The sequence below is a fragment of the Malus sylvestris genome, chromosome 17 (assembly GCF_916048215.2).
Source record: "Malus sylvestris chromosome 17, drMalSylv7.2, whole genome shotgun sequence".
In the NCBI taxonomy this organism is placed as follows: domain Eukaryota; kingdom Viridiplantae; phylum Streptophyta; class Magnoliopsida; order Rosales; family Rosaceae; genus Malus; species Malus sylvestris.
Window position 1 is genome coordinate 19,851,802 of NC_062276.1, and position 11,418 is coordinate 19,863,219.

Consider the following 11,418-nt stretch of genomic DNA (forward strand, 5'->3'; position numbering starts at 1 on the left):
AAGTGGTGATTTCATATCTTTGAGATGGATGATATAGAAAATCGATTTCCCTAATGAGCAGGCTTGGCAAAGTGTGATTGTAGGCACAAGATCCTTACTTCGGGTAAAGGGATGCGTCGTAGCATCATTGTTCGACCTAAGTGTCCTAAATAGTCGTACTAAAACAAGTACACAGCTCAATCACCCAGCTCTAAGCTGGCCACATGTGGTGTGTTTCTAGTTGGGAGACAACCCATTGGCCCCAAATCAAAGCTTTAGGCTTATTTTTGGAGGTGGTGCAAAGATATTTCACTCTATTTTCTGTAGTGGTTTCATTTATGATCATTGTCATCTCGAATATCCTTAAAAACTCAACGTCAGGGAGAATTTAAGGTCCCTTAAATGGTGATTCAGTACCATTCATACAACGAGGAGCGTGCCAATGCTCTTAATCAGGTTGGATAGACCTGAAGTCGTTGTTAGAGATATGATTTAAGTGTAAAGTTAGTGTGCGTAGTACGCATTCATCCAGACAACGAACTTTCCCACACTCCTACCTAATCACGTGTTTAATTGAATTAGTCACATGTATTAAGAAATATGATTCAATTAACTCATATTCGAGGACATTAACAATAAGATTATCCATAAGAAAAACATACACCAAACGTGAATCCAAGAACATGGAAAAATGTTCACAAAGTAAATGGTTTACTAAGGGGATTCGGCCAACAACGCCAAACATGTCAAAATTTTGTTATTCCAACGGTGTTTGGTGGAGGAAAATTAGTTTCACGTCTTGACTACTAGAATGGTGCTTCCTTAACAACATTGGTAGGGGCACGAACAGGTGCATAACCAATGGTCGATTCCATCGAGATAGAAATAGATTCTGCAGAGTTAAGGTTCGGGAATATTTTCCCTTATTCTTGAAGTTTTAGGTCTTAGGTACCAAGGGTCATGCTTCAGGCATGATGTCATACCTTGGCAGGCCCTGATTCTACCATATGTTGTAAAAAGAAACTTAAAATTGGATTGTGAGAGAATTTGCCATTTAGTGTATCCCTGCTGAAGCAGTGCATCACCATTTAGTAGGCTTTGACCGAACTAAGTCCCAGTCGAACTGAGTCCATACCGTTCTCTCACATTTGTGGTAGTAATCAGATTCGAGAATTTGGTAAACTTCTGCTATCTACATTGCTGCTTTAGGGGTGAGTTAGAAATAAGGAAGGACGAGAAAAGTATTCTCTAGTCAAAATTTGATTGGATTTATAAACTTCAGAATTGTACTCATTCATGGACATAATCATGGTGTGCTTTAAGCAATGTATTTCCATTTGTAATGCTTTGGGCAAAAGTCTTCAAATGAAGATCATGGTGGAGGCTTATTTAGCTCTTCCTTGCCATTGTTGGCTTCAATAGTTTCTCAGCTTCTTGATAGTCAAGTGGAGATTTCACGTCTTGTACCCCACATAAAGTGGCTTCTATTAGAAACATCCAAATCAGGAAAATCGAACTTGTGACGGTTCGACAATCCACTGAATTGGAGGGAACAAGATTGTGATTGGTGATATGGGAATGAATCATTCATAAGCATCAAAGTTAGAACATTCGAGTTCTAAGACATGGTTGTCATGAAAAAACGTCGGGTTTTCATGGGTGTATTGTTTTATGAAATCTTCGGGTTTCAAAGGCACTAGATTTGAAACTACATGTTCAATTTAGTTTATGAACGTTTAGTTCATAAAAGAGAGGTTTCTGCAAGAACACAGAATGCAATATACAACTAAGTGTAATGGATTTGAGGTTCTTCGGGAACTCAAGTGTGAGTACTTTGGGACTACGAAAGTAAGTCAACGGTTCAAAGTATAAAAATAAATTATTGAATTGTTAATGTCCAAAAGTGACTTTCAGGTCAATAATTTTGGATTCATTATTAGATTAATGGACTGAAGGTCACTTTTAATTAATTAAATAGATCAGGACCATTCGGGGTCGATCGTAGAAGCAAAAATAATAATAACATTCAGGTTAAAATTATTTAAAATGCTAAATAATAGTGTTGGGTCGAAAATACCATAGCCCAAAAGATAGGGTTGGGTGCCATAAGCCAAAAGAGGGGCTCGGGTTGGGTATGGCTGCAAAAGCAGCCCACGGAATGGTCTTCAGGCCATAGGCCGAGAGCATGGAGCCCAGTAGCAGTAGCTGCTAGCTCTTTGGGCTAAATGAGGGGCATGAATCAGGCCCGATGAAATGCTGGCCTGCGGGTTGGGTCCGAGGCAACTTAAGCCCAGCAGGTCAAGACTGGGGGGAAGCCCAGTGAGTTCACGGGCCAAGGGACACACGACAATGGGCCAAAATCTGCTGGTTTTGCAATTAGGGACTGCAGGTCCTATAAACAGAGATAGGCCGAAAGGCCTAGTACGGATTAACGCAACAGAGCCCTAGGGCTGCTGCCGTGAGGGGTCCAAGGTATCCGCGGTGGTGGTGCCGCAAGTACCCATATTTTTTCGACAAAATTAGGGTTTGAAAACCCTAAATTTCTTCTAATTTATTTTATATAATTTGACTAACAAATTCCACATAGCAAATATAATTGCGTAGTGCATGAAACAAATATATATATTGACAAATATATGAACATATACAATATATATATATATATATATATCGGAAGGAAAATATAAACATAGGGGGGTTCATGCATCATGGGGAATGTTTTCATGCTTCAAGTCATTTCAAATATCTTACTTTATTTTAAGTCTATCTGATTGGCAGAAAACAACAAAAGCCTTTGAACTTGTAGAAGATCCTTCTCATAAAGCCGGAATTGCATCTCCAATGCGTTGTATCACGTTCAACACAAAAAAAATTAAATTGAATCAATAGCATGTAGATCAATTCAATAAAATAAGAATTAATCATAAAAAAGAATGATTAAAACGTAATACTCCCTTGATTGAAAATCAAACTCTCATTAGCACAGCGTCAAGACCGTGCTGATAACGTGTTGTAGGCATAATTTACTGAACGATTATAGACGCCTTAGAGAGAGGGGTGCGACAATAGGTAGAGAGAATGAGAGAGATGTGTAATTGTGGGGTGTGTTCTATTCCACCCCATTGTGCCTTTATTTATAGTAGTAGGATAGATAAAAACCTTTCCCTTTAGGATTACAACATTTAATTGGTAATCAACTCCTAATATGAATATAAGAGATATTCCAAGATATACTAAGATTTACACGATCACATTCCTAATCTAATAGGACTGCAACATTCAATACATTTTTTTTCCCAACAAAACTACATTAACTTATTAAATTTCACGTATAGATATATAAAACTTATGGTACATTTGAGAACAAAAGTATCAATTTTTTGTACGTTTAGATTTTAAATGTACCGAGAAACCAAATGTACCAAAAATTTAAATGCCTCATAAAACCAAATGTACCCATGGTTATGTATCCCATTTGGTACGTTTAGATTTCAAATGTACTGAGAAACCAAATGTACCATAAAACCAAATGTGTCCATTGTCAGATAACCCTTTTGGTATGTTTAGATTCCAAATGTACCAAAAAACCAAATGCACAAAAAAAATCCCAAATGTACCACAAAACCAAATGCACAAGAAAATCCCAAATGTACCACAAAACCAAATGTTTCTATCAGATAACCCTTCTAGTACATTTACATTCCAAATGTACCGAGAAATACAAAAAATCAAATCCAATATAAAACTAAATGTGTCCATATTATAGGTAACTAGACGTAGATATATAATCAAACAAATCTTTATTATGTGCTGGGTCTTTTCAAATAATCAAATCTGATAGTTTTTTTATTATTATAAATATTCTACTATATTCACAAAAAAAAAAAATTTATAACATACAATAAAAAAAAATGCATAGAGATGGATAATATATGCAAGGATATGAGGATAATAGGTAAAGAAAAAAAAAAAGAAAACAAACTGTCCAGGAGAAGTCGTGAAACACTAAAATTCTAAACAAAAGTGAACCTATGTGAAAAGCTGAAATTAATAACCAAAATTTTAGGAAAATGTTTGATCAAATTTTTAAAAGGAGTGTATGTTTAGTCTAAAAAATTAAAAATTGAGATGCCTATATCAAAACGCCCCTTTTAGATATGGGCATGGGTAAGGGAGTAGGAGTTGCAGACAATGTTGGAGACGAGATTAGCAATCCCATGCTTTATGGGGGGTCTCAATAGGATGACCTAGCAAAGCACTTAGTCGGAACGAGTCCGACTTAATCTCATTTAAATTTAGTCTAGCTTGCACCAAACAAGGGATTAGTAGTCTTAGCAAAGTAATCTAGTCCAATGAACTTTAACGAGGGCAAACAAACACTCCCTTACACTTTATAAATGTGCCTATAATGTTTCTTTTGTGAACTTTTGTTGCCAAGTTTGAAAATAAGTCTGGGGCTTTTTCAAGGAGCATACTTGGTTCAATTAGGTAAAGTTTGGTACGTGGGACGGGACGGAACAGAGTGGGACGAGGCGTTCCGTCCCACGTTTGGTGCGCCTAAAACGGGTGGAACGCGCTGTTCCACGAGACGAATTTTGGGTGAATTTTCGTTCCGTCTCACCCCCTGGAACGCCTCGTTCCACATCCGTGGAACACAAAATTATAACCTCTCTGTCTCCTTCTTCTTCCTCCTTGTTTCCATCCAAGGGCATCTTTGCTCCCTCTCCGTTCCGTCCCGTCCTATCCCGTCCCATTCCGTTTCGTCCCGTCCCGTCTGCATACCAAACGATACCTTAGGGAAGTTATTTCATTGGTTATAGAGTAAAGTTTTGGAAGGCAACTTCTAAGAAGCCAATTTATATTGAGTATGCAAATGATGTACTTGAGTCTGTTTTGGAACTTGAAAGAGCTTCTCTATTTTTCTACATTCAAAATAGATATGGTGATCATTTTTTTTTTTGCAATTGAGGTTTTTGATAGAATAAGATTGGTTTATATGATCTTGTACCTTCCCACTTTTCCCATTTTTTTTTATTATTAGTCTACTAATACAAGTCTCTTTTCTGAATTTCATATTAAAAAAAAAAGGTTTACAAAATTAAAAAAAATGGGAAACTGAACCATAAAAAACTAAACCAAGAAAAAAATTGAACCAAAAAAAAAATTGAATTGAATAAAAAATTTCAGTTCGGTTTTGATTATGGTAAAAAACCGAATCGAATAAAACCAAAAGCACCCCTACATTTTGGAAAGAAAAAAAAAGTGGAGACATAATCGTAATAATGATGCCCCTCGGGACCAAAGAATATAACTTAATTAGGGTTTCACCCACACATATAAAGGGCAATGATAAACCCCCGCTTCTCCTGTCTCTTCCGTAAACCCTAAATCCCCAATCTGAGCAGCTGAATCAAAATCTCGGAGATGGCGACGGTTCCAGGGCAACTGATATGGGAGATAGTGAAGAAGAACAACTCTTTTATGGTGAAGGAGTTCGGGAGGAGTCACGCCGGCGTGCGGTTCACCAAGGAGCCCAACAACCTCCTCAATCTCCACTCCTACAAGCACTCTGGTACATTTCACTGCATCCCCTTCCATTTATTTTCTGTTAGGTTCCGAGAAAATATTGGGTTTTTTTGGTTTTTAATTGAGAGATGGTTTGAATTAGGGTTGGCAAACAAGAAAACCGTGACCATTCAGGGTGTGGGCAAAGATCAATCTGTGCTGCTGGCGACAACTAAGACCAAGAAGCAGAACAAGCCCGCTGCTCTGTTGCATAAGTCTGTGATGAAGCAGGAGTTTCGCAGGATGGCCAAGGCGGTTGCGAATCAGGTAAATAAACGTTCTGAAATTTGCCCTGCTGAGTGATTGTTTACTAAGACCAGGATTGCCAGTTTATTATGCAGTGATAAGCCTTGAAATGCTTGAAGTGTCATTTCTAATAGATTTTTGAAATTAAATGAAATGCACTTCGTTATGTTCGCTTCTGAGCATGCATTGTGTTTTTTTATTAGATCGAATTTGTTATGTTAAAATCTTATAGGTTTATGCTGCAGTGATGAGCCTTAGATGTTAGAAGGATCGTTCATACATTTCTGTGGTTGGAATTTGTTCCCACAGTTCGTTCAATAAAATACACTTGTTATGCTTGGCAGGCATTGTGTTTTAATTAGGTTGGATTCACTATGTTAATCTTTTCTATATATATGTAGGCAAGTTTTATGCTTTTATGTGAAAATTTTGAGATGCGTTTTCTCAAAGATCTGAATGATTAGTTTTCTAACAAGATACTTGTAGTTTTAAGCTTCCGTGATAATAACATGTTAGAGGGATCATTTATGGAATTGTTCCTTCAGTGAAATCCTTTTGTTATGCTTGGCTCATGAGCGTGCATTATCTTTTAAATTTGGTCGGGTTCTCTTTGTTAAGCTTCGTTTATTTTCTGCAAGAAATCTGACATGGGTTTATCTCAGGGATCTGAATGATTATTTTAGTAAGAAGATACTTGTCGGTTTATGATGCAGTGATGAGTCTTAACATGTAACATAGAATATTTAGAGTGTTTTCTCATCTATGAAATATTCTTGTTAAGCTTGTCTTTTGAGAATGCTTGTGTTTTTTATTATGCACTGGACTCTGTTAGTCCTTGTGTTGGAAGATTCAAGTATCATCATGTGTTTTATTGTATTGATTCAATGAATCTTTATTAGCCTTGTCGGGATGTCTCTTACATTATTTGTCTCTGGTTTTCATTTTGTGTTCCCCATCATTGCAGGTGGCGGATAACCATTACAGGCCGGATCTGAAAAAAGCAGCCCTTGCAAGGTTGAGTGCTGTTCACAAGAGCCTCAAGATTGCCAAGTCTGGTGTCAAGAAGAGGAACAGGCAAGCTGTTAGAGTCTATGGCAGGAAGTGAGTTATAGGGGGTTACTTTTCATGATTTTGGATTGATCGTGTCGTCCTTCGAAGCTCAGTTGTATTTGGATTTTGAGATTATATTCAGTTTGTTTTGCATAATTTTCGTGGATATTTGAAATTATGAGTGTTGGATTATTTTTTTTCAACTAAACGGAAGAGATTACAAGTTAATGTTCATATTTGCAAGCACCCGCATAAACAAAACAAGAGGTTTTTTTTTTTTTTTTTCTCTTGTCTTTTTTTCCCTGGAGAAGTTGTATCCAATCAAATGAATATAGATAAACATAAAATTCTGTGTGGTAATATTGACGTTACAATGAACTGCGTCGTTGACTGAATTATTTGAATAACTTCTTGAATTTCTAAACGAACGAATGAAGGTGGAACCAAGTATCATGAATGTCTGCTGTACAGATTATAAGCTGGCTTGTCGAAAGGTGCCAATGCAGAAACCACACGTTCTGCAAATATGTGGAACGTCCGACCACCATCAAGAACGCACTCCGCCTCGACGGCTGAGTCAAGATGAGCAACATGTGGTCTTTTGGGTGACCGGTTGTCCACGCATGTGCACGGTGGATGGTTTGTTGGCACTCATAGGTTGCGTTGCTATCCTGCAACCCGAAAGCAGAAGGGAATGTTACGGAGACTGAATTACTCTTAGATCATGGATTCATAGAGAGAAGTAACATGTAAGAGGAACTCACCTGTTCTTTATCTCAGTAACCATAGTCATGAATGCCTGCTCTACATTAGTCGAATTTTTGGCGCTCGTTTCCAAGAACGGAATTCCTAGCTCGTCGGCAAATGCCTAAAAACCGGGGGATGGGGGAGAAGAGATTTTTTAACAACGTAGTTAGAAATGTTTAAGTTGATCAACGATGCACGCTTATTGAACTCATGACGATTTGATTTCACCGAAAGATTAATTAGTAACGCAAATACCTTGCTAGCTTCAGAAGAGACCACTTTCTTGTCAGCCAAGTCACTTTTGTTTCCAACCAAGAGCTTGTTCACATTTCCAACCGCAAATTTATCGATTTCTTGCAGCCAGGTCTTGACGTTGTTGAAGCTCTCTTGGTCCGTGACATCATAGACAAGCTAGCAACAAAGTCAGGAGAATCTGGTAAATACTTACAAAAGACCACATTCACGAAGAGAATCCTACGAAAAGCTTGTAGAACCAAAAATCTACGTTATGGGATATAAAAATGTGAATCAATGCTTACGATAATGCCATGGGCACCGCGGTAGTAGCTGCTTGTAATTGTTCTGAAACGTTCTTGACCAGCAGTGTCCCACTACGCAGAAGAAACGGAGATTTCATATTTTGCGGTAATGAACTTTGATTTCAATCCAATCCGGGCTTAATAATAAACATACTTACAATTTGAAGCTTGACAACCTTCCCGTCTTGCTCCACTGTTCGAATTTTCTAAATAGAGGAAACAAAGAGATGAAATCACTGCCATGACATCAAAGTAACCAGACATCAGAAATGCTATCATATGTGATATTACTTACAAAGTCAACACCAATGGTACTTATGTAGCTGTCGATGTAAGAATCATCCTACAGAAAGTGAGTGGAATCGTCAATAAAGCTTCAAAGAAGGTCACCGCCAATTTCGAGTGCATTATGCAGAATAAAAGCATTCTTCTGGTCATCGGAATGTTTAACAGAAGACCGAAAACTCAGATCACTAGCGCAGGTGCCACTTGTGCTAGTGCTACAAATTAGCGATGATTAAACTTTAGGAAGAAATGCAACTGCATAGGTTAGCCATAGTGTATAATATCGAGCACACACGATAAGTGAGGAGGTAATGCTGCACCTTGGTTAATGGTGAAGAGGCGAAATTGCACTCAGAATACAAATATAAAGAGAAGAATTTTATGTGCATCTATGGTCGAAGGGTGGCATATATATGTTAAGAAAAACATCGCCCTATACACAACATTGTTAAACTTTTACCGCAAATCTCAGTAGAAGGCATGACTTGCCAACGCCGGAGTCTCCAATGAGCAAAAGTTTGAAAAGATAATCACTGCAAAATGGGGGAAGAGAACTAATTAGAACCTCAAACTTTATGCTAAAGTAATTACGCAAAGAACTCAAGAATGTTTATAAATCATCGAATCTTAATAACAAACTACACTTATTCTGTGACAACTAATGTGAATAACCGATAATATGTCATGTGTATCTAATTTATTGCGTTGGAACGAAATTATACAGGAAGTCAAGATCTGGATTCCATGAAATCAATCAAAAAGATTATAGGTGCCTAATAAAGCACCAAGCCACAATCATTTCACAGGTTCCTAAGATACTCATCTTATTTAGCAAATTCGTAGATCACTACACATATATTATGTTTCGAGTTCTTGAAATGAAATGGGATCCCAACATTAAATTTCATAAGAAGTTTCTTCCACCAAAATGGCAAATCAAGAACCAACCCACATACCCAAAATTCAAATCCAATTAAAGGAAACAACCAGATATCAATCACACAGGAATTTTCATCTATAACAAAAACGTGAAAAACATGTAGACATGCATGCAATTGGTGATGAGAGAGAGAGAGAGAGAGTACTATTCAGGGATCATGACTGGGTTGATCGACGAGGAAGATTGAGAAATGGAGCGTAGCTGGGTCTAAAATTACGTAATTGGGAATGTTAAAGGAGGGAGGGAGGGAGGGAGGAAGAGAGGAAGAGAAGAAGGAGAAGACTTTGCTGTGTGTTTATAAATATGGACGGTCAGTTTGCGTCACATTGAAAGGTTCGTAGTTCGTACTACGTCCTACTCAGCCACCAGCTTGGAACCTGACCCCACAAACACTTAACTTATTTTTTTCCTTCTTTTTTCGTTGGATCTATCCAATGGTTCGTGCCGTTACCCAGCATTACCACTCAAAGTCTAACATATTGGCAATTTTTTTTTATTTTAGGAAAATTAACGAAAAGTTCAAAAAAACTTTCATTTTAATGAAATGTCCTTTTTAAAAGGTATAATGAATAGTAATAGAGAAAAGTATAAATGTGGTTTTTAGTTAAAAGTAAATAGTACCAGAAGTGTTTTATTAAAACTTTTTTTTTTCTGTTTTTTTTTTAAAAGGTGGACAACTGATGGCAAGTCACATTTATTCTCTCCCTTCGGGCCTGGAAAGGTTATGGAGAATTTCACCTTACCCATAGCCAAAGTCAAGCAGACTCACTAGCTCGAAGCATCGGAACCTCCCACATTTTTTTGTTTATTGGAGAGCCCCAGTCTGCGTCCTTACGTCAACATGTTTTCTATTAATATATATTTTAAAAGTGAGACATATCAATTATATCATTCATCTTTATTATAACACTTGAAAATAATACACTATGTGACTTATATTCTAAATACCATTAAAATTTTCTCAATTAACACAAGACACACCACACGCACACCCTACCATATAATTGTCACAGCCCGTCCCGGGATTTTATTTATCGAGGACGTGAAATGACGGAATTACCCTTGATGGGTGCTAAGGTATGTGTGTGTGACATATTATTGGACTAAATACATACATTCCTAAACTTTTGGAAAAATAATTTAAGTTGGATTAAAATTGGTTTGTATTTTATGTGGTTAGGGATTAAAGGAATTTGGATTTTTGGATTGTTTTGGTTGGATAAGTTGACACACAAATTAAACCCTATTGATGACAATTGTAGTATTTAAGCAAGTAGGGATCGTTCTAGACCGGGGATTAACTAGGGATGCTAATCAACACAAATAAGACTAAAAAACACTAAACTAGACTCTATAGACTCAAAACTAACTCAAAACACTCAGAACAGCAAGAAACAATAAAAAAAGACTCAATTCTAGACCTAATAAGTGATTTGGACGAAAATAGAACTTAAAAGACTTAAAGGAAACAAGTTTTGACTCTAAAAACAAGACTTAATGAATGGGGATTTTGTTTTGACGAAATTGAACTTTTAAAACATAAACTTTGTAAACAAACTTAAAGACTCACGAAATTGATGAAATAGAATGGTTAAAGGCTAGTTAGAGGGTTCTTTCTCCACACATGAAACATATGCATACGACTCGATTTCCAGTTACTCTTTCAACAAACCATGAAGGACAATGCCCCAAATTAACTAGATTGCACCAATTAATTCTCATATTTCCCTAGATTCATTGAATTGAATGGAATACGCATTACAACCAAATTATTCTTATCAAGGACCCTAACTATGGAATACGCATGATAGAGACACATATCAAAGATCATTAAGTTCAATGGAAATCATAAGCATTGACGAGGCATTCATAACTATGGAATACGCATGTTACTCTTGCCAAGGATTTACTTAACACAATCGTGACTAGCGACTTTTACTACTCATGAATATAAGTTCATAACGATTAGGAGAAATTCCCTTATACTCTAGCATCAAATTCATGCATGCAAACTAAGTGTCGACCCTCAACCAACATACATAAACATGTTATCAATCAAATAGATAA

General features: G+C 36.9%; 2 protein-coding genes and 2 non-coding genes across 4 annotated transcripts; 3 read left to right on the forward strand and 1 right to left on the reverse strand.

The window, feature by feature from the left end:
- Positions 1-5,313: 5,313 nt before the first annotated feature.
- LOC126612667 (60S ribosomal protein L28-1-like) lies at positions 5,314-7,068 on the forward strand. The gene is made up of 3 exons (XM_050281136.1): positions 5,314-5,551; positions 5,648-5,811; positions 6,755-7,068. Exons 1-3 carry the CDS (start codon positions 5,404-5,406, stop codon positions 6,893-6,895), a joined length of 453 nt encoding a protein of 150 aa, XP_050137093.1. The 5' UTR covers positions 5,314-5,403; the 3' UTR covers positions 6,896-7,068.
- Positions 6,283-6,370, forward strand: LOC126612717 (small nucleolar RNA R24). The gene has a single exon (XR_007619278.1). It is a non-coding gene; the product is annotated as a small nucleolar RNA R24 (small nucleolar RNA).
- On the forward strand, positions 6,497-6,588 carry LOC126612716 (small nucleolar RNA R24). Its single transcript, XR_007619277.1, has one exon. It is a non-coding gene; the product is annotated as a small nucleolar RNA R24 (small nucleolar RNA).
- Positions 7,069-7,151: 83 nt separating the features above from the next.
- Positions 7,152-9,629, reverse strand: LOC126612665 (GTP-binding protein YPTM2-like). The gene is made up of 8 exons (XM_050281134.1): positions 9,497-9,629; positions 8,872-8,944; positions 8,422-8,469; positions 8,285-8,332; positions 8,127-8,198; positions 7,843-7,998; positions 7,605-7,708; positions 7,152-7,511 (listed from the first exon to the last, which is right to left on the reverse strand). Exons 1-8 carry the CDS (start codon positions 9,508-9,510, stop codon positions 7,418-7,420), a joined length of 609 nt encoding a protein of 202 aa, XP_050137091.1. The 5' UTR covers positions 9,511-9,629; the 3' UTR covers positions 7,152-7,417.
- Between the last annotated feature and the right edge of the window lie 1,789 nt (positions 9,630-11,418).

What these genes read in the sequence shown, in the direction of transcription:
- LOC126612667 (XM_050281136.1), top strand. Translation starts at nt 5,404, where the DNA reads ATGGCGACGGTTCCAGGGCAACTGATATGGGAGATAGTGAAGAAGAAC. An exon ending in CCACTCCTACAAGCACTCTG is followed by an intron (nt 5,552 to 5,647) that starts GTACATTTCACT and finishes GGTTTGAATTAG; the next exon opens with GGTTGGCAAACAAGAAAACC. An exon ending in CCAAGGCGGTTGCGAATCAG is followed by an intron (nt 5,812 to 6,754) that starts GTAAATAAACGT and finishes CCATCATTGCAG; the next exon opens with GTGGCGGATAACCATTACAG.
- LOC126612665 (XM_050281134.1), bottom strand. An exon ending in AGGTTGTCAAGCTTCAAATT is followed by an intron (nt 8,199 to 8,284) that starts GTAAGTATGTTT and finishes TCTTCTGCGTAG; the next exon opens with TGGGACACTGCTGGTCAAGA. An exon ending in GCGGTGCCCATGGCATTATC is followed by an intron (nt 7,999 to 8,126) that starts GTAAGCATTGAT and finishes CTTTGTTGCTAG; the next exon opens with CTTGTCTATGATGTCACGGA.